A 22559-nucleotide genomic window follows, 5' to 3' on the forward strand; every position below is an offset into this window, starting at 1 on the left:
TCATTCAAAGTTTGGAGTTCCAACTGATCAAGGGAATCTGTGTAGGATGAGCACCAAGGATAATGTGGCAATCCCTCTTTTGGATGCGCTCTAATTGATGTACCTGGTCGTTGGTAATACTACCATGCCAGCCAGGGGCTGCATATTCGCATGTTGGGCGAACATATAAACAGAGACTAGGTCAGTTGGAACACCAAAGCGTTTGAGACGTGAGAGCATGTACAACCTTCGACTGCCTTTTAATACCATATTGTTAACCTGAGACTACCAGCCAAGATTGGACTGGACAGTCAGCCCCAGGAGTTTAGTCTCAGACACCACCTCAAGCTCAATCCCAGCAATGTGAAGACTAGGAGGGACAGGAGGTTCCCTCATGAAACAAACCTGCATCACCAGGCCACATGTCGCATGGGGGAAAATGGGATATCACACAAAAACAGCCAGATTTTCTAAAATAACGACAAAATCTGTTAAAACAGGCTGCTGAATTCTGCAAAATTGTGAAAAATGAGGTGAAATGCTGCTAAATATGTGTGATTTACCATTTTCCCCCATGTGACCTGGGGCCTATCACCTTGCACTTACTCGGATTGAGCTTGAGATGATGGTCTTTTGCCCAAGCATCCAAGTCCTGAACATCAGATCCAATCTGGCTGACTTGCTTAGCAGGACGAACCTCTCCAAGGGTGAGATCATCGACATACTTAAAGCTTTTAGTCAAAGACTCCTCAGAAGCATTGTTGATTACACCAAGAAATGTGATGTGGCCCAGCTTAGTCCCCTGTGGGACACCACATGAGAGAGTTTCCAATTCTGACAGGGCAGAGTGGTACTGCGTCCGTTGACGAAGTTTATAATCCACGGCAGTAACTCGCTTCTGACACAAAGCTCGTAGAGTCTCTGGATAGCTCAAGTATGGTCGATGCAATCAAATGCCTTGGAGAAGTCCGTCACAACTAGGGTTCCTACAGTTCCTCCTTTGTCTGTACCTTTGAAAAAAACATCAAGAATTTCAATTAGACAATGAGAAATAGACGACCCTTTGATACTACCATATTGGTTGCGGTCAATTGCACTAGAAATATCATCAAGCACCCAATTTGCAACAAACCCCTCACATACCTTTGCCAAAAGGGAAGTCAATGAGATTGGCCTTAGTTTTGCGATTGTAGCAGGGGTTTCCTTTGGAATTGGGGCAATTGTGGCATCTTTCCAAACTTGGGGGACCATTCCATCTTTTAAAGATGAGTTGAATATATCTGTTACTGGGATGCTAAACTCACAGGCAAACTCTCTAATCAACCTCCCAGGAAGACCGTTAGGTCCTGCTGCTTTTTTAACATTCAGTTTTTGCAGAGCATTATACATATCCCATACCTGGATCTGAGGTAGCAATCTTGCAGGTAGGAAGGCAGGCAGCTCCTGTGGGTTGATTGGAAGTCTACTTTGTGAGACTGAAAATTATCATTTATAGCCCTTGCAATTGCTTTTTCATCATTTTGCTGGACACCAGGGACTGAGATAATTGGCCTTTTCTGGCATTTGTTGGTTATTAGTTGGATTCCCTTATGCCAGCCTGATGGATCACTTGACTTGAGGTTCTGAATGCGATCTCTGAAGTAAACTTTCTTCGCTTGATCGATGGCACGACTAACCTTATTGCGGAGAAAGCGCCAGAGAAACATTTTCTTCTCTGCAAAAGCTACCTGGCGTTTCTTGATTAGGTTCTTAATCTCAGGAGAGATCCAAGGTTTATCCTCGGAATGAAGTTTGATAACCTTAGAGGGGAAGTGAAGATCAATTGCTTCCTGAACAGTAGCATAAAATGCATTCGCTTTATCAGCAGGAGATGTCGCGTTCAGAACCGCAGTCCAAGAATGTTTGGTTATCCATCTTATCCATCTTGGCCTAACTGTTCTTTTGTGAGATTTACCGTTCTTACTATACCCTACTGGTGACCAGTAGACAGTGTTGTGGTCACTTTCACCGATTGGAGAGCTCACAATAGGAGAACCATAGTACTTCTGAAGGTTTGTAATGATCAAATATAAGATTGCATTGTTACGTGTTGGTTTATCAACAACTTGTTTTAATGAATGGGCTCTGCACAGTGGGTTAATATTGAGCCTATTTAAATCACCTAAAATGACTATACCCAATTCAGGGTGCTGAGACTTTAGAGTATCAAAGGTTGTCAAAATATGTTCAATCAGCAAGTATTGATACTCGGGTGGTATATAGACAGCACAGATAACTATTGCAGACACAGCTCGGGGTAGGCGGTGGTGGCGGGCGCGAAACCAAATGCATTCCACGTTTTTCAATTATGGTTGTGGTAAACAGATTGAAACCATCCACTGCAAGAAAGTCATTGTCAACTCTAGCTGGTTGCCAGGTTTCAGTGACAACTGCTATATCAATGGGGTTGATATCTGTTTGTTTGAGCAAAATCTCCAGCTTATCAAACTTATTCATTAATGAGCGGGCATTTGTAAGGAACAGTCCTGGTAGGAGGAAGCTGGTTGTGTTTGATTCAGTTTTTGTGGATGGCAGATTTGATGTTGATGGAACTTGCGCAAGCACTGCTGGTGGGCGTGTGGGGCGGGGTGAAACTTTTGATGGTCTATTTCCAACCACAACTTGTATATGGCGTTTACCCCTTTTAAATGCAGTTTTGAGAATGCCAAGTCCATTTAGCTTGTGCTTGATAGTAGGTGAAAGTTTCATATTACTTGATGATGCAATTAATTTCAGTGTTTCAGAGTTATATACATATTGCACTGGTGTGTAAGACAGCTGTGTCATTGCGAATATTCAATATTGTAGGCTTGAACAATGGATTCGCACAGGGCTGACATTAAACGCCAGTAAACCCGTAGGTTATGCGTGTTCTTCTTCTTCTTCTTTTTGTACAGTTCAACACCCCTGGTGGGGAAGACGAACCGGGTTGTGGTGTGCGCATAAATGTTGAGCTACTGGTAATTAATGACTTGCGTCTTGAATTGTTTAGGGTTTTCTATGTTAACTATCTCCTCTGGTAAACTGTTCCACTCCTTCAGAGTTCTAGGCAGAAAAGAATGCTTGTAACAGTCTTTGGTTGTCTGTACTTCAATAAAAGCTTTGCTGTGTGAGCGGCGCGTTGTACGTGTGACCGGGCGTAGCAGTGTTCGGATAGGGATGGACAGGTAACCCTGGTATGCTTTCTGGAAAGTTGACAGTCTTGCTATCTTGCGCCTTTGCTGTAGTGACGACCAGTTTGAGTTCTTTAACATTTCAGTTACGCTAGCTCTCTTGTCATAGTTGTTCTTGACGAAACGTATGGCCCTTCTCTGTACTGCTTCTAGTTGGTAGATTTTTTCAGCAGTATAAGGGTCCCATACTGATGAGCTGTACTCCAGGGATGGTCTAACTAGAGACTGGTACGCTAGTTGTTTGATGTCCTCTGTACATGAGCGTAAATTTCTTTTGACAAAACCCAGAGCCCTATTTCCCTTTGCTGCAATGTTATTGATGTGTTTGTTCCATTTTAAGTCGTTGGCGATCTCGACGCCAAGGTATGTGTGAGAATTTGTTTCCTGGAGGATAGTATTTGCAAGTGAGTATGTGTGGGTCTTAGGATTATGAGAATGAGTCATTTTGAGTACAAAACATTTATCTGGATTGAATTTCATTTGCCATTTTTCCTCCCACTCGGACAACCGGTCAAGGTCTGTCTGGAGTTCGTCAGCGTCAAAGTCGTTCGTAATAGTCCGGTAAATAACACAGTCGTCGGCGAATAGTCGAACCGTGGAGGTGATGTTGTCTGGTAGGTCATTTATGTATAAAAGGAAAAGTAAAGGACCAAGTACAGTGCCCTGCGGTACGCCTGATTGGACATGTACCCAGTCCGAGTTCTCACCCCAATGACAACCCTCTGCTTTCTTCGCATTAGGAAGTCGGAGATCCAAGCGTGGATAGGTCCGCGTATACCATAGTGGTCAAGCTTCAGCATAAGCCTATTGTGTGGTACAACATCAAAGGCTTTGCTGAAGTCCATGATGATAACATCAGTCTGTTGCTTACTGTCGAGGGACAGGGCAAAGTCGTGTATTGTCAGTATAAGCTGGGACTCGCACGATCTATTTTGGCGAAAGCCGTGTTGCTGGTCGGTCAAGATATTAAATTGGTTAAGATGGCGCATGATACTTGAAAAAATAACATGTTCCATAACCTTGCAGCTTATAGACGTAAGGGAAACCGGTCTATAGTTTGCAGGTGTCGTGCGGTCCCCTTTCTTGAAGATTGGAGATATATTCGCACATCTCCAATCATCAGGCAGAATGCCTGTTTCAAGAGAGCGTCTGAAGATGGTTGTGAGTGCTGGTGCGATTTCCGCCGCTCCCATCTTCAAGATACGCGCAGGTATTTCGTCCGGTCCAGTCGCTTTGGTCATGTCAAGGTCAAGCAAAAGCTTTGTCACACCGTCGGTACTAATGTCAATGTCAGGCATGGGAGGGAATTGAGTTGAGGTGATGCTAGGTACATTGTTCATATTCTCCTGTGTGAATACTGACTGGAATTGATCATTCATCACTTCAGCTTTCTCTTTGTTTTCAGTGATGTTACAGCCTACTACGGATTTTAAAGTAGGAATGCCAAAACTATCATTTTTCAAACTTTTTATCAGAGACCAGAATTTTTTGTTGGATTCGGCGCAAACATCTCTGATGTATCTCCTGTATTTACTTCTGGTGAGACGATTGACATGTTTTCTAAGAGATTTAAATATCTCCCAGTGCTCAGAAGAATCAGTTGCCCTTGCTTTATTATAGGCATTCTGTTTATGTCTCAGGGCACGTTTGACTTCATAGTCAACCCAGGGTATTTTTTTACCACTTGAAACAACACGTGATGGAATATTCTTTTCCATGGTCTCTTGAATTCTGTTCTTAAAATCCACCCAGAGCTCATCAGATGACACAAGATCAGGTATGATATCTGAAAAGTCAGAACTGATTTCAGTCAAATCCTGTTTGATGTTTGACCAGTCTGCCTTAAAAAATTGAAAAACCTTTCTAGGTTTAGATTTGTTGATTTTTGGTTTGGTGTCAATATTGATCAGAGGAATCCCATCATGATCGCTCATTCCGGGCACAACGATGCTTTTCACAACAAGAGATGGGTTAGTTGTGAAAAGTAAATCTAAAATGTTGTCCCCTCTGGTAGGGTATTTCACCATCTGTTCAAATCCGAAATCATTGGAGATTTCTATGAGCTGTCGACACAGCCCTGGTTTTGGGCATTTGGATAAAGTGGACTGGCTGTCCCAGTCAATGTGGGAAAGGTTAAAGTCACCTGCCAGCCAAATTTGAGGACCTTTAGAAAGGTCAATTTTGGACAAAGATTGCTGTAACAGATCTAAAACATCAGGCCCAGAATCGGGTGGCCTATAAAAGGCTCCGATCAGGATGTTTTTTGTATTCACTAACTCAAGCTGGATCCAAAGGATCTCACATTCTGTGTCAAGGTCAGCGCGATGTGACACAATGAGGTCATTTTTGACAGCAATGAAGATACCACCATGGCTTTGGCCTTTCTCATTTGGTGGTCTATCCTTCCTGATGACTGAATAGTCGGGAGGAAATATCTCACTGTTGCTGACCCCAGACGACAGCCACGATTCAGTACCGATAAGTACGTCTGGTTTGTGGTTGTCAAGACAGATGGCGAGTTCAGCAATTTTGTTATTGACACTCTGGAAATTCAGTACCATAACCTTCACTTGGCTAGTTTTGCGGATGTTCTTATTTTTTGGTTTTTGAGACCATTTTTCCCTTCTTTCACCTGTATGCGTTTCTACATAAGATTTTTGTATTGGGGATGATGCTGCGACTGGTGATAATAAGCCAGTTTCATCTTCAGTACTAAGTGATGCCAGTGAACTGAAGCTGTTTGACAAGATGGTTGAGCGCGAACTAAAAAGCGAGCTAGCAAAATTCGGCATACCACAGTCACAACATATCCATGTTATATTGCTATCCTCCAAGGCATGGTAAACAATTGTATCCATGTTCATACACTCTGCATGATACCAGTGATCACATGAATCACATTGGACTGCATACCTACTCCAGTCACATTCATTTTGGCAGATCTTACATGGGAACTCTGGCCCTGGATTTAGCTCAGTATCCCCGGCCTGCATGATATATAATAAACATAGATACATCAGAATTTTCATCTTCCCTTTACCACTTGTTTGGTTTTTGTTTTTACCAAGCAGTAATTTCAGATTTGCTGGGAAGAATCTAAATATAAACATGATCTTACTTGGGATGTCATGGTACCATACAAAGCTTTCATAAACATGTTCAAGTTTACACAAGTATGTATTTGTTTGGAATTGAGATATGGTAATGTTGATATAGTCATAGAAGTCAATAATGAATACAAAAGCTGATAAATCTATTATCTCCATAGTTGGACCGTATGCGTTCTTTATATTACATTGGTTCAGTACATAGACATGTTTCATTTGCACTGATTCATTTTGTTGTGTTGGTACGGAGACAGCAAGAAAATGTCAACCTTAAGTAAATCTATATCATCACATAGTTAAGCTTACGACACTCGATGCAGCAATAAGTCTTTATATTTTAAGAGTTCTGAAATTCTTTCTTCAGCGGAGGTACAAGTTCACAAATAATATTCATAACACACACACTCACGATAAACAGCACTGCAAAAAAGGTGAAAATCCGGCACAAAATTTCAGACGATACGGAGTGGGTGTGACTGCTACAGAGCGCCACCAAACAGTGGATGGTGGATGTGATTACCATTGAGTACCAAAAATGTTCATATCATGTCAAGGTCATCTGAGGTCATGGAAGTATAGATTGTTGGACGTGATCACCATTGAGCAGCGAAAAAATCAAGGTTAATAACCTTGATTTCTTTCTATAAACATTTTGATATTGCCAACAATAGCAAACGTGGATTTTTTTGCCAGTTCTGTTAACTAATTCCCAAACATTAAACGGGAATATCCCTAGAAAATATTTGAAACCGTGATTAAAATATTACTGTTATTCTACTATTGTTACATTTATGCAAAAGGTAGTGATACAGAGAGAGAGAGGTCATCGTGTTTTGGGGTTTTTTTTGTGTGTGTTTTTTTAATTTTGTTTAATTTCCTGTTCATTTGATGTTGATATCATCCATAAAAAAATCACACGAATTATTAAATTTCTATTTAAATAACATTTTGTAAGCCTTATCAAGTTTGCATAAAATTTTGCATTTGTTATACATTTCCAGCATGTTGCATCGGTCATCGCACCTACGCATGCGCAGATTTTTGTTTGATCATCGTACTGACTACTAGCTCTCATACGTGACCAGTCATTATATTTTATTTAATCTGTTTCAGTTTGGAGATAATCAATGTCATTTGGAATACTAGTAACTGCTTTTTCATTTTCGCCATTTTTTGCAGAATAATATTGCTTCCCTTCAAGTCATAAAAATGTTAAAGTTCAAAGTCGTCCCATTTCCATACAAATTTAATATCAAATCTCATATTCTACCAAAGACATCCATATGCAACATGTACTTTTGCCGTTCTTGGAAGTTTTAAACGTACGCCTTTGCTGTAATTTAAAAGGCCCGCCTTTTTGCGTGATTTGGCAGTGTCCGTAGTCTATTGATTTTATGCTAACGCTGTTACGTAATCAAGTATATGGTATCATTTACACATATGTTATTTAAAAGACAAAGGTATACAGTCTTTATGTGATCATAAAGAAATCCCATCCAAATATTCAATACATGGTGTCAAAGGTTAAATTACATTAATTACATACTGACTGACAATCGTAGATTGTTGAATTTGGATGAATGTAACCAATTATTCATTGTGTCCGATTTGAGCGCAGACATATTTATGTATGTATACACAGTCACCTACCTGGACAACCGATTCTTTAGAAATGCTTAGTCGCGCTAAAAGTCGATCGATACATGTTAAAATCAGCACAATTCAGAGATACACCTTTTTGCTATGAAATTAATTTTCTCGGTCAAATATAAAGCAATATTTTTTTTTCTTCAGTAATGTCAGTTAAAAACTTGGTGCTTGGATATGTATTTTTTTAAAAATCCTGGTGTTAAAATTAAGCATCAAATTGTATCTTTTAGTGTGATATTTTTGATTTTTATAGGCCTTGAGTTCGCCTGCGAGCTTTTTACGGAATGTATTTTTTAGCGTCTCAAACTAATATAGTTTGCTAAAGAAAGATATTTCCCACCTCTGTAAAGCACATCGTGTGGGTCTATATATTATAGTTTTGTCAGAATTTCCGTTTTTATTTTACCCTTTTTCCCTTCATGCTCTGAAAATGTCAAATTCGGTGCTTTTATCTCGTGCGCAACCAGCAGAAATAGTCGATATTTTCATTGTTGTCATCCAGGGCAATTTTCCATTGAAAAGCAAAGATCATGAAGATTGCCCGACTAGCGATTTGGTAGCCCAAATCCCCAATTGGGTTTTCTGGTAAATGAGGTGAATTTTAAAAATTTGCTCCCGTGATAGCCTGCAATTTCAATTTATATGGATTCCATGATTATGAAAACCATTTTGTCTGTCTGTGTGTTTGTTTACCTAGGTTAGTCCGTATTAAGAGACGCACGCTTGAGGTTCATGAAAATCCACGGTCCAAACCTAGAAAAATTAGCGTATTATTATAGGGGATTTTAATCTTCTGTCCCTCCTATCTCCATGTGAATTTTGTATGACCTACCCACCGCCCCCCCCATCGCGGGTTGCCATTTTCATTACACCCTTCAGACTTGTGTTCGGGTTTCTGTAGAGATTCATCAGTGTTCGGGTTTGTTTTTAATTTGACATGTAGGCCTATATATAGGCCTAACCATATTTGTCATAATTAAGCGCTATACCTAAATGTATAGCTATGCTATATATTATTATGTAATATCATGTACATGTAGGCCTATAGGGTGGGGTGGGTGCAGGGGTGTGTGAGGTGGGTAGTGGGGGTGTATGTAGGGAAACTTTGGTGTGGTAATCAACACACTTTAACCATGACTTTCAATGCAAGGCTTATTGTTGCCACAAATTTTTTTTTTTTCCTTAAGGTTATTTAATAAGTTTTTATAAACTTCCATGTTTAACCTGGTATTGTTTTGGCTGCTTCATTAGGAACTATGACTTTCGGTGGGTTTTCAAAAGCAGTTTCAAACAAACACAAACAAAAGGCACCATACCCAGTCACCTTCATGACAACTGAAACACTACGTCAAGTATTAACATCCAAGTTATTCTGTTTTTAGGCAAGCAATTTTAAATAATTGCTTGAACAGGTTTTTGTTTAAAAACAAAAACCTGTTTAAGCTAACAATGAAAATGAATGGTTCTTATAAGGCACAATCTCTGATGAGGGACTCAAAGCGCGTAAAGCACGAAATTTACAAACAAACATAAAAACAATCAATTTTTAAAGATGTTTAAAAACAAAAACCTGTTTAAGTTAACAATGATAATGAACGGTTCTTATAAGCCACAATCTCTGATGGTTCTTATAAGGACAATCTATTTCTGGCGTTTAAATAACGAAAGTCTGGGGCGTTACGCCGGGGCGTTACGAAGGTTATTTCTTTGGAAGTGTGTTCCAAACAGTTTGCTTGATCATAAAACATACAGCGTAATATAATGTTTTGTAAAAGAAAGTTTTGTTTAAAATATTGCCCAATTGCATGTAAGCCTTCGGGCAAAGTTGTTTTGAGGAGAAGCAAATTTCAACACATTGGTCCGAATCACTCACGTGATGATGAAATATCCTCATCGTGCTATAAACATGATCGGTATAGGAGCGCTATTAGGCCTGGGAATTTCGTTGCTATATTGAAGTTCTGGCAACACTGTATCATGCCGGTATTCCTATAAACCCAGGGATATCGATCCACAATGCTAGTATTATTAGCCGTATATTTCACGCGTTGATTTTGAAAAAATTTCAGCCGGTGAAAAAATGGTGAAATCAAAACGTAAATTCTGACAAAACTATGATATATCGCTCACGGTGATGTGCGTTAGAAAGTTGGGAAAAATCCTTCATTAGCGAACTATATTACTTTGAAAAGCTAAAAGGTTGATCCAAGAAAAGGCTCGCGGGCAGAGTTTAAGCCTATCAAAATCGAAAATCTTACACGAAATGACTGAATTTCACGCCTAAGTTTAACACTAGGATTTGAAAAAAAATAAGTATCAAGCACTACAATTTGACCTGACATTTACTGAAAAAATAAAAATGATTGCATTTCATTTGGCCGAGAAAATTAATTTTACATTGAAAAGGTGTAACTCAAAATTTAGCTCGTTTCAACACCAAATTCGATCGTTTGTATTGCCACATTAAATGACTGAGTGAGCCTTGCTAAACAAAAGAATCTGTTGTCCAGGTTGCTAACTGTACATACAACGTCCAGTTTTTCGAAAATGGTGAGTTGTGTTTGGCAGGTGTGAAATACAAACTGCCAAGCGCATGAAGACCCGGGCATCACCGAATGGCTGCCTAGTGCCGTTTAGGGCCTGTGTGTTTAATTATAATAATAATTGAAAAGCACTTCGATGTCCCCATAATTACGGTTTGGCGCTCTCTCTCTCCCTCTCTCCCCCCCTCCCCCCCCCCCCCCTCCCTTTATATATATTCCCCTAGCTCTTCAAATTAAAAGTGACCGTGGTACCGCCTTCAACGACGCGAAAATAATGGCTACTATACGCGATCCCGGGGGGGGCACTCGAATTTTTTTTGGTAGGGGTGGGCCACCGCCAGTTTCGAACTCGAGGTCTAAGGAACTGATCGGCCGGCCAAAAGGGGTCTAGGGAACTGATTGGCCGGCCAAAAGGGGTCTTGGGAACTAATTAACCAGCCAAAAGGGGGGTCTTGGGAACTGATTAGCCGCCAAAATCTGAAAATGGGGTCGCGGAACTAAACAATGCAGGCCAAACCAGGGCTCAATTTCGTTACGTTTTTGCCACAGATTTTTGAAGGAATCGATTTCACTTTGATCAAGAAAATCATTAATGTAAAATTGGTCTGATGGGGTGGCCTACGATGGAAATCTCAGCAAAGCAAAACAGCATTCGGATCAAAATTACTAGACCCTGCAGACCTACCTATAGCCTACTGATAATTATAGCAGCAGCGAGCAGCATTTAAAAGCTCACCATAAAAACAAACCCACAAAAATATTTTTTCAGTGCCGTATTTCGTAACTAAAGAAAAACATTTAGGCTACATTGAAATGTCATGCATACATGAGACCATTGAGTGAAGTATGCAGAATTTGACAACCATTCCACTATTGGCACTGAACCAGTAGATCGTAAATTACCTTTTAATTCACTGTTATGGCTAGCTGCAAGGACGTGTACATAATTATTTGAGGTACTTTTCCTTATATTTGGCAATTTTATTCCCAAAAGAGATCTCAAAATCATTTATTTCCAGCAAAGTGTTTATCAGCTGAAGCTGAAGGCCTCGGCACTCGCCGGCCGGCAGTGCTGCAATCACTGTTTACAATCAACCAACCAGTGTTGCCACTACTACAAAGTACAAGGAGCCCAAAATCCCGCCCAAAATCCACCTTATTCCTATATACAATGTGTTTCAATGGGGAAGAAATCGATGGAAAATTCCCTTTGAAGCTTTTTGGGCTCGAAATAGTAGGACAGAAAACACGCCAATCAAAATGCCAATGAGAGCGGAACGGCTAGAAAATTTTTGGGGCTTCAAGAGCGGCAATCAATGAATTTAGTGGGTCTAAGGAACGGCTAGCGGCTCTGAAAAAGGGGGTCGTCGCCGCGGCACATACCCGTATAGCTGGGGAATGTGAGTGCCCCCGGGTACGCGATATACTTTTCCAAGAAATGAAAGATGGTTGAGCTTCATAGATCCAAACGTGACAGTAGAGTATTTTGATAAACTATATAAACAAAGCTGGTTGAAGAAGCGACAGTAATTCATCCACTACAGACTCATCTGGGAGAAGAAATTCTCTGTAAGAAATAAGTAGAAGAATGCGAAGGTATAAGATTTTGCAGGCCCATGAGACTACTAGATCAGGTTACCATTATTTGACCATGTTGACAAGACCGTCAAATTCGCACTCCCATTACCACTCCCACTGACGTCATAGCATCTTTGTTTGAAAAACTCATTCTTATCTTACATTTCATCATTTTTTGGAAAGTGAGTGAGGATTTGGGTATTTGCTCTATGCAATCTATTCCCTGCGATAATCTCTTCCATGATAATAGATACGTGTCAAAGTAAATATTATACGAATACTAAGCTTCACGTTTTTGCTTCATTTGACAGTTTCAAAGATTTTTTATTCGCCAATCTCGCCCACATCAACGGATCACCGTTGCGCTAATACGATTTGCAAATTGAAATTGTATAGTAGGTACGTGCCAATCTCTATCGTGGCCTTGAAATTCCGTAGTAAATATCAGACAACTGTGCAGTTCAACCAAAATCCTCATTTGACGTCATCACCAACATTTCAATCTTGGTGCATAATAAATGATCTAAAAAATATCATCTCCTATGCAAACGCATTTGGTTAATATCTCGATATTAAGGTGTTATTTTAAAGATTTTGCGAGTGAAATGAATATTCAAAATAGATAAGGAAAAGTGCCCATTGCAATAAACAAGAAACACCAACAAAATAAGGAAAACAACCTTTATCCACTCGTAAACCTTGCATAGATTCGACGATTCGACTAAGGATCATTCTACATTGTTAAAATATTCAACAATAAAATATTTGGCGGTGAAATATTCCTATGAAACTGAAAATATGCCAAATATATCATCGACATCGTCATCATCATTATCCAAAATCAGAGCTTTTCTAGTGTAGAGAACAGAATATACCTGTTGACCTGTATATCTGTTTTTTACTCATAACTTGAGTAGTTATGTCAAACTATAGGCTACATTTTCTGAATCTGTGTGACCAGAGGAAAGTTTTGGCATGGGTTTTAGACAAAAATGGTTTGAAATTTTATACCCAAGAACCAAGGTGACAATTTTATACCACCCAGAGGGCAATAATCAGCAAAAGGATACACTTTGTGGCTGCCAAAAACACCTAAACGCAAAAATAGTATCCACCACCGATTCAAGAATATGGAAAATTATCAATAAAATAAAAATTGTTATTTCATCGCCCAGAACGGCGATACTATTTAGTATTTACGACTGGCATCAACCACAGTGAATTACTGAGTTCAATATGGTAAAGGTCTGCTAAATTGTACTCAGAACTACCTTTATCAAAATATATATCGTATTGAAGATATGGATTTTGTCCCAAAACACCAAAAAAGTTAAAGTCTTTTGGGGAAAAAATCTAAAATATCTTCAATATGAAAGGTTGAAATTTTCAATTGATGGTCGGCTTTTCATACCAGCTACATACACTTAAAGAACATATCATTAGATTTATAAAGTTTACTTTGAGAACTGTTAATTAAATATCAAAAATGTCAAATTTGAATAATTTGCCATGCATAAAATTTGTATTATATCGCGAATTTCAAATAATCAACATTATTTGATATCAGAAGGACATTCCTCGTATTCAGAATGCAATTCGATATGTCTGATATGCTCTCAGGTCCCACACAAAAATACTGTGCAAACGTTGATATCCGATTCCTTGATGCTGAGATAAAATGTAAGTTTGTGAATAATGCCCACTGGTCAACTAATTCTGCGAAACACCCCAGCTTCACAGAACCAACATGACCAATACGCCCGTACAAAAGTTACATGTACTTGATAGGCGATACAGTGAATCAACCAAGCAGCGGTAACCATATTGTTGGTTTTGTGTACTGACAAAATAATGAGATTCATTTCTGAATCAAGAGCCGCAAGTCCAAATTACCATAAAGACAAGATGGTGAATAAAATAATGTCACTCCAGTGGAATTGTAATGGGGAAAATCTAGATTTAAAGTGAAAGAAAATATCATTTCATTAATAAAAACTACCACTGAACATTCTTAAAGCTTCAGCTCAAATACCTCAATTTGATATGATATGAAGAAGTCGTTGCTACAGAAACAGTGATTATATATTGAATGAATTATTAATTAATCCATTAATAAATTAATTTACTGACAATTAATTCAAACCAAATCTGATTATGAATAACGCTTACGTTAACAATTATCGTTTCTTGGAAAAGTGAATCTCCCTACAGTAATTACAAATTATAATGTTATTACTTTGGCTTCTGATCAATTTCTATGACAAAAATGCCCCTTATTTCGATTGACCTTCCCAGCAAACACAAAAACGTTTTAAAAACGTTTTAAATAATAATATTTTGGCTTTTGGTTTAGGAAAAAACGTTTAATAACATTAAAATGTCGGGTTATATAAAGGTCATGATAACGTTTTAAAACGTTTTGTATGAAAACACACTACAACAATATTTTGAAATGTTTTCAAAAATGTTATTGTAAACTATTTTTGCAAACATTTTTGCCAAATATTGTGTCAATACTTAAATAACATTATGTTGAAATAATAGAACCCAGCAAACACAGAAATGTTTTTTAAAAAAAAATTTCAAAACCTTTTAATAATATTTAAATGCCGGGTTATATGAAGGTCATGAAAACGTTTTTAAAACGTTATTGAAAATATTTTGGGCAAACATTTTTCGCAAAATATTTTTTCAAGCCAAAAATAACATTCTGTTTAGAAAGTTTTGTAACAAGTTTTCAAGAATGTTTTTGGAATGTTATTAAAAAGTTTTTATACCATTTATATAACCCGACATTTAAACGTTTTCTGTAAAATATTTTTGTTTGCTGAGCAGTAGATTATCAAAAAATGTTTTTTAAGGTTATGAAAACGTTTTATACTCATAATATACCCTTTATATAACCCGACATTTAAACGTTTTCTGACAACCTTTTATAACCTTTTGCGAATAATGTCAAAAACGTTTTGTGTTTGCTGGGTTGTCAATGATATTTTGAAAGAATTATGCGATAGTAATCAGTTCACTAAACTCAATTTACGTATTATATTGCTATATAAAATTGCAAACGTGTTTTTTTTACGAAGGACACAAAGATTATGGTAAATGTACCTTGCTACGTAAATTGATACGGTATACGACAAGCTCTCTTAATTCAATTTAGGTAATAACAAGGTTCGTGCATGATCCAAATCTAATTCAAAATGTGCATATATTTTCTGAAGTTATAATATATTTCATTGCTGACATACATGCGTGTCATGACTTTTAATCAATCAAATAAAGTTTTCAGTCACGTATACATGTAATATGATCGAACGCAATTGAACTGACGAGACCACGGCCATATGTATTAAGTACTATATAAAATGTCAAGCCATTCAATTACGTGTAACTGTAATTGCAAGTGTCCCAACGGTTACACTTTTCCACAAAATGTCAAATTGTACCCTTAGGTTGCTTTCGATGTATCACTTGATGAGTTTGTTAACACACCCGGACCTTCCACTTCACTATCTTTGCACAAATGTACAGACGTGATATTTTTTAGATTTTCTGATTAGCAAATGGCTGATAATGTCTAAAGCATGGTATGATAAATGTTTTATTCATATTCTTATCTTGCAGATAAAGTTATACTTGAATATGTTTTGCAATATTTGAATTTCTTTACAGATGTTTGATATCAGTTGTGTTATTTATATTTGACTACAAAATGTAATAAATTTATGATCGAACACACTCGAGTTAAAGTAATATTGTAATATTGTAATATTTGGTGCGAAGGACGCACTCGATCGTTTGTTTGTTTTGTAATTCTGATTTTACACGATTGTGATGTGCCTTGATGAACTAAAAATTAAACTGGGTGCGATGTACTTAAAGGAACTTACATGATCCGTCGAGGACCAAAGCAAACTTTAAATTGTCTGAAATCATTTTAAATTGGTTGATAAATCAGGATAATGCATTTCAATCATTTTCATTTGCACAAACTTCCTTATACCCTTGTATCAGTGGCGTAACTAGGGGGCAAGGGGGGGCAACGTGCCCCGGGCGCTACCACTAGGGGCGCCATTCCCACACTCCCGCGTGTAAGATATTATCGGGTGGGGTGTATGGGCGCCAATTTTGTTTCTTGCCCCGGGCGCTACCAACCCTAGTTACGCCACTACCTGGTATAAAGAATTGAGACTTGCCTCTCTTGACATTAAAATGCTGTGTCTAGCTTATCATGACAGTGATTAGCTCCTACATTCGTAAATAATTTCGAAAGTGGAACGTGGGGAATCAGATGCTATACAATAACTCTTTTAAGACAGTTAAAACAGTGCCGTTATGATAGATGGAAGTATCTCCGAGCCTTTTAAAGACACAGACTTCAAGTACTTGGGATCAATGGGTTCCAGACTATTTTCATAAAAATCGGAGTATTTTTTCAGGTTTTGACCCCTGTGGAGGTCAAATCGTGACCTTTGACCTTTGCTTATAACTCCAGAAGGTTATGTCACAGATAGGTAAAAGTATACTTTTTCTGGATCGCCATAATGACAAGAGGAATAATTTGGAGAACTTTTCAACAACATTTGAGCAATTTGAATTATAACCTATGTGAACTTTGACGCGCCATATCTCAAAATGGCCAATGCTGACAGAGGTCTAGTAAACTTGGTAAGTTCTTGGTCTTGAGAAGCAATATCCATCAAAAACAAAACTATGGACATCAAAACAACGTCATGGCGCCTTAAGGTTACGGAGGGTGAAAATTCCACTCAACTTGTCTTTTGTTTTTTAATTTTTATTTATGAAGTATATGTATATATTAAACATCTCAGAGATGTAGATTGAAAAAATTGTATCAACAAAGTATTTTTTAAATTATTTTTGTGTATCAATATTTGCTCTAGATATCCCACAGCACTAATTCTTTTTTAAAGACAGTTCTTGTTTTAAGGGACACTACACTAAATCCTTCCGCATTTGGTGTAACTCATGGAAGAAAGAGAAGGTGTGAGGGGCTATCATTTTCTTTGGAAGGGAGAATCCCAAATATACATGGGGGCCCGTGGGTTAGATTTTAAAAGGTATGCCAACATTTCCTGTCAGCCTCCCCTGGCCCTGCTCTCGGCCAGCCTAACTTTGCCAGTGTGGAAACTTTCAATGGCCTAGATATTATGATGCAGATTTGAATGTTTCTGTAGTGTTTCCTAAGCCTTATAAAGATGCACTGTAAATGTTTGCCAAAACTGCTCCCCCCTCCCCATTCTACCCTCCCCAGGACTCATAATTATTATGCACCTAGTTACTTTATTGTATTTTCACATGTATTTCAATGGGACATTTATTTAGTGATGTGCCCCCTTATAGTGATTATTATTCCAGTGCATGAACTGGCAACCCTATCATTTTCATTTGATTGCTAAAATCACTGAAGCATATGCACAGTGGAGCATGAGTGTTCAACCAGCACTATACTAGACAAAATCAATAAAATAAGTACTATCACCTTGGCCCTGGCAACACTAACTAGCATTGTAAACAAGTTAGCACATGGTTTGAACATGATAATAGATAGTGTGGAAGTTTTGGCAGAAATTTGTCAATTTCTGCAAGTTTTGTGAAAATCAATTGATACTTCCCATGCAGTAAGGATTATCAGTAGTAATACAGGAGCACTGCACCTGGAATATTATGGGATTGTGAATTGATACTGTGAAATAGCAGAAAATGTGAGTACTTGAAACTAAATGTGTGGATATCTCAGAACTCCATTTTGGACCATTTGGCCTGATATGCTGAGATGAAATAAATTATTTTTAATGTTTCCCGTAGCTGATTCATAAAATTTTGATATGCATGTGTTAGCTGATACTTCAAAGAAATAATGTAGGGAATAATTGTGTCAATATATTGGCACACTAAATTAATATTGTTGTTGCAAAAAAGACGACATTTACCCCATCATTTTCATTGACATTCTGTGAACATGTAAGCTTACTGTTTTAAATCAGGAGGACCTATCGAAAGAATAAATAGGTACATTATTTCATTGGTTTGTTTGTAACACATATGCGAAATCGCAATGAAATCGGACCCTCTCCCCATATTTTCCTGGCCTCTTTCCCAAAAAAACCTCATGCTCATGAAATTGAACACAAATTGAAACACTTACAAAGTACATTTGTGTATGAGCTATGACGTTAAAAGTATTACAATAATAATCATTAGAGTGTCAACTTTAAGATGAAGTATGATTTTTAGGCCTGCCATGTTTATTTTTTGAAAAACAAAATATTTTAGGTGGCTACGTGCAGCCAATTTGCCTACACAAGAGTTCAAAATCCTGTATAACCTTAATTAATCATGTCGGCTCACATATCGATGTAATCACGTATTGGGCTATTCCATTTAAATCCACACTACCCCATGTGGAAGATTTTGGAAATATGTTCAACTGGGGTAGTATGAATTTCAAATGGAATGAACACATATAGCAATTCCATTTGATTTCCATACACCCTCTGAGCAAGATTCAACCTAAATCTTCCACAGAGGGAGGGTGAGTTTCAAATGGAGCAGCATGTGTTCATTCCATTTGAAATTCATACTCCCCCAGTGGACCATATTTCCAAAATCTTCCACAGGGGTAGTGTGGATTTTAAATGGAATAGCCCATTATATGTAATATGCCTACTGTGTTTTTAAATATTCATTTAAACAATATTCCATGGTCAATTGGTTAATAGATGGGAATGTTTTTGAAAAATAGGGTATTCATTTCATATACTTCAGGTATTTATATTAGAAACTAGCTCTGCAATTACTCTATAAGCTTTAATTGTTTGTAACTTAAATCCACCTTTATTATTCACGTTTGAATGTTTTTTTCATGGTGTGGTAATAAAAACTGTCTAATTTCGTTTGCAAAAGCAACAAGTTTCATGTATGTTGATGTATAGATTTCACTCGGAGAAGGTTATAAAGCCTGGTTAGGTACAGACAGACATGAAACACCTAGTGATCGAAACTTTGAGTTGATCCTATCTTCTTCTAGCCCAAAGTCTCAGTCAAAACACAGCCACAAATTTCGCCGTAGAAGTAGTTACGTATTACAGATTAATTACCATTGCAATGGGTTTCCACTATTTTTGAATGTATTGCCCTGCACTAGACCCTACGCTGTTCCTCTTCATTGCACCCTAGATTATCAATGAACAGGGATAAAGACCTGGATCGTAATTCTATAGAAATTTCTCACATTATGTTGAGTCCTTGTATGTTTCATTGGCACCTGTAATAAGAATAGTGTCTTTGAAAAGAGCGGAATTGTATTCAATCTATAATCGCACACATGCACAGGTGATGAGTGCAACCTGCTTATTCGCCGTAGAAGTGATGTACTAATCGGATTAACTACCATAGCAATAGATGAAAACAATTGTTGAATATATCGCTCTGCACTACAACGTTCACGCGGTACCTATGCATTGGACCACAGATGTCAAAGAACAGGGATAACGACCTGGATCGTAATTCTATAGAATATTCATATCATGCTGATCACTTGCACCTATAATAGTAACTTTGAAAAGAGCGGTATTTCATTCAATATAATTATGTTTATAGACATACACAGGTGATGAGTGCAACCTGCTTGTTACTCCTGCTTGTAGTGCTGGGTGATATATTCAAAAATTGTATTCATCTATTGCGATGGTAGTTAATCTGATTATTACATCACTTCTATGGTGAATAGTGCCCGGCAATATATTCAAAAATAGAGTAAACCCATTGCTTCTACGGCGAATTAAGTATGAATTCAGATTTAACATGCTTACAGCGGAAGGGTTTTTGAATGTTTTTACAGAAAAGGTTTTACAGAAAACGTTTCATTGTCGGGTTATTGGACTTACTTGGACTTATTGCTTTCCTCCCTCGGATCCTGGGAACCTTGGAGCTAGCCGCCGTTTCACCATGGAAACCCATATGCCTCTGCTTGTGACCATACTCCTTGCATTGTAGATTGATGTAATCCCAAGTTCTTGGCAGCTGCTTTTTATGTTGTCAAGCCAGCGCTTTGGGGTCTACCTCTAGGCCTGTGTCCAGGTATTCTACCTTCAAGGGCATGTTTAGGGTATCTGTCCTTTGGCATCCGTACGATGTGTCCAAAGTAGAACAGTTGTTTGGCTTTGAGTTTGTCTAGTATTGTGACCTGGCTGCTTGTTGCCTCTCTTATTGATGTGTTCCGTAGCCTATCTTTTCTGGAGACTCCCATTATCCACCTTAAACAAGACATCTCGAACACCAACAATCTCTTCTCGTCTCTTTTCTTGAGCGTCCAAGCTTCTGCCCCATATGTTGCTATTGACAAGATTAGCACCCGGTAGAGTTCCATTTTTGAGTTGATACTAATTTCTCTTGACTTCCATATTGTGGTTAACTTCCGCATGCTTCCCATTGCCAGTCCAATTCTCCGTTTGATGTCTTCCGTACTGGTTGAATTCTCTGTGATAACTCCTCCCAGGTAGGTGAAGGTTTGGACTTGCTTCAGTTGGTCACTTTCTATGAAGATGGTTGTTTGGTGGCTGACTTTGTTGATGATCTGAACTTCAGTTTTCCCCTTATTTATACTGAGGCCAAATTTCTTGCTTTGAGTGTGGACTAGGGTTACAAGTAATTGAAGATCTTCCTCTGAATCTGCCATTAAAAGAATGTCATCGGCAAACCGCAGGTTGTTGAGGGTTTTGCCTTGGATTTTGATGCCAGTGTCCAGGTCCTGGATTGCTAAACTATTGACTAATCCCAGTAGTATGTTGAATAACTGTGGCGATAGGATGCAACCTTGCCTTACTCCTGTGGCAGTCCTGAACCACTCTGTGATATCTTCGTCCACCCTCACTGCACTTTTCGATGTGCCATACAAAGCCTGTAAGAATCGAACTATCTTGTCCGGGTAACCTAGGTGCTTCATTGCTGCCCATAGTCCATCTTGCCACACGGTGTCAAAGCCTATGTAGCAGAGATACAGCGCCTTGTCTATTTCAGTGTATTTTTCTGTTATTTTTCTTAGTGTCGGGTTATATAAACGTTTTAATAACATTCAAAAAAGATATTTGGATGTAATATTATTTAAAAGTTGACAAAATATTTTGCAAAAAATACTTGCCAAAAATATTTTACAACAATATTTGACATATAGAAAGCAAAATTACACTTTCTGGTTTAAAAGTTGTGCTGACACCTGCAAGAGTTATTATTGTTTTTTGTTTGTTTGGTTTTTTATTTGTTTTATGATTTAGCCATTGTTCGATTTAGTCATGTTCGTTATCTCATTTATGGCTATTTTTCTTTTTGTAAATGGACAGTTTTCAAGTCTTTAGAACCTGTAAATATGCCAATTGTGCTTAAAATTAATAGCGCCCTCAATGTTCTAATTTAATTTAAAACAACACACATTCCTATTGGACCAACCAGCATTGATACGGGTGATATTCAGCAGCATGCAAGCATAATGTCACACACATGAACGTCAGGTTGAACCTCCGATTTAACGTTCCGTGAGGACACGACTTCTGTTTTTCTTCCAGGCAACAATCCATTAACCATTAAGCATCGTCCTCATTTATTTCTTCCGCATACAAACGAGTACGCTACGTGATGTTGCAAGGACGGTGTATAACCATTAAAGTCAAGTAGTGAGTTAAATGAAAGGCAATATTATTTGATTAAAATGATACGAAAGTTAAAATCCTGTGGAAAAAACGGTCACGGGTAAAGCATCATCACCATCAACTGTCCATCAACATGATCACCCTCATCATCATCATCTCTATGTTCTATTAGGGAGTGTAAGTTATAAACACATTAAACATTAAGAACACATATTAGATTTAGAGAATAAAGGTATTGTTTCAGCCGCTGATGTGAATCTATTGTCTCATAGGATAACATGGGCGACATCATTATTTTAAGTAAAACAACGAAGCGAAGCCGAGTTGTTTTACGCCAAAAATAATGATGTCGCCCGTGTTATATGAGACGATAGATGCACGACAGCGGCTAAAAACAATACCTTTATTCTCATTCTTAAACACAATCAAATTAAATCTTACATTTTACAAGGAATTACCTAGGGCTTAAAATCGATCAGTCCCTATAGAGGTTATCCGTGTTCTATAAGTTGCATATCCTATCAGCGACTGCTATACCTTGTTTAGGACTTTCAAAAGAAGTTTCTGCATGTGCAACCATTTCTGTTTCAAAATAGCCCGCCAAAGTAATGCCGGTAACTCCGAGGTCGTGCATTGAATTGGCTTGAATGAGGAATACTACGGGAACCAGTGCCTTTTGTTAGAAGTCACGCATGAGTAAAGTGGATAACCCCATAACCTCTATGCTCCTCCGATTGGTTTATATAGTGAGTACGCGTATCGCGTCGATGCACACGCGCTGACCGGTGTTATATCGTGTCATATCACACGGGTAAGGAC

General features: G+C 38.1%; 1 protein-coding gene across 1 annotated transcript; it reads right to left on the reverse strand.

The window, feature by feature from the left end:
- Positions 1 to 2972: 2972 nt before the first annotated feature.
- Positions 2973 to 21040, reverse strand: LOC140160481 (uncharacterized). The gene is made up of 3 exons (XM_072183717.1): positions 20228 to 21040; positions 3899 to 6178; positions 2973 to 3575 (listed from the first exon to the last, which is right to left on the reverse strand). The coding sequence occupies exons 1-3, from the start codon at positions 21038 to 21040 to the stop codon at positions 2973 to 2975; spliced, it is 3696 nt and encodes a 1231-aa protein (XP_072039818.1).
- Positions 21041 to 22559: the final 1519 nt, after the last annotated feature.

This window comes from Amphiura filiformis, chromosome 9 (assembly GCF_039555335.1).
Source record: "Amphiura filiformis chromosome 9, Afil_fr2py, whole genome shotgun sequence".
NCBI lineage: Eukaryota > Metazoa > Echinodermata > Ophiuroidea > Amphilepidida > Amphiuridae > Amphiura > Amphiura filiformis.

Excerpts from the sequence above, each read along its gene's own strand:
- LOC140160481 (XM_072183717.1), bottom strand. The coding sequence starts at position 21,040 with ATGAAGCACCTAGGTTACCCGGACAAGATAGTTCGATTCTTACAGGCT. Across the intron at positions 6,179-20,227 it reads TGTTCTACTTTGGACACATC|GCCGGGGATACTGAGCTAAA; the intron begins GTACGGATGCCA and ends TATATCATGCAG. Across the intron at positions 3,576-3,898 it reads AGCAGAGGGTTGTCATTGGG|GAAACAAATTCTCACACATA; the intron begins GTGAGAACTCGG and ends ACTATCCTCCAG.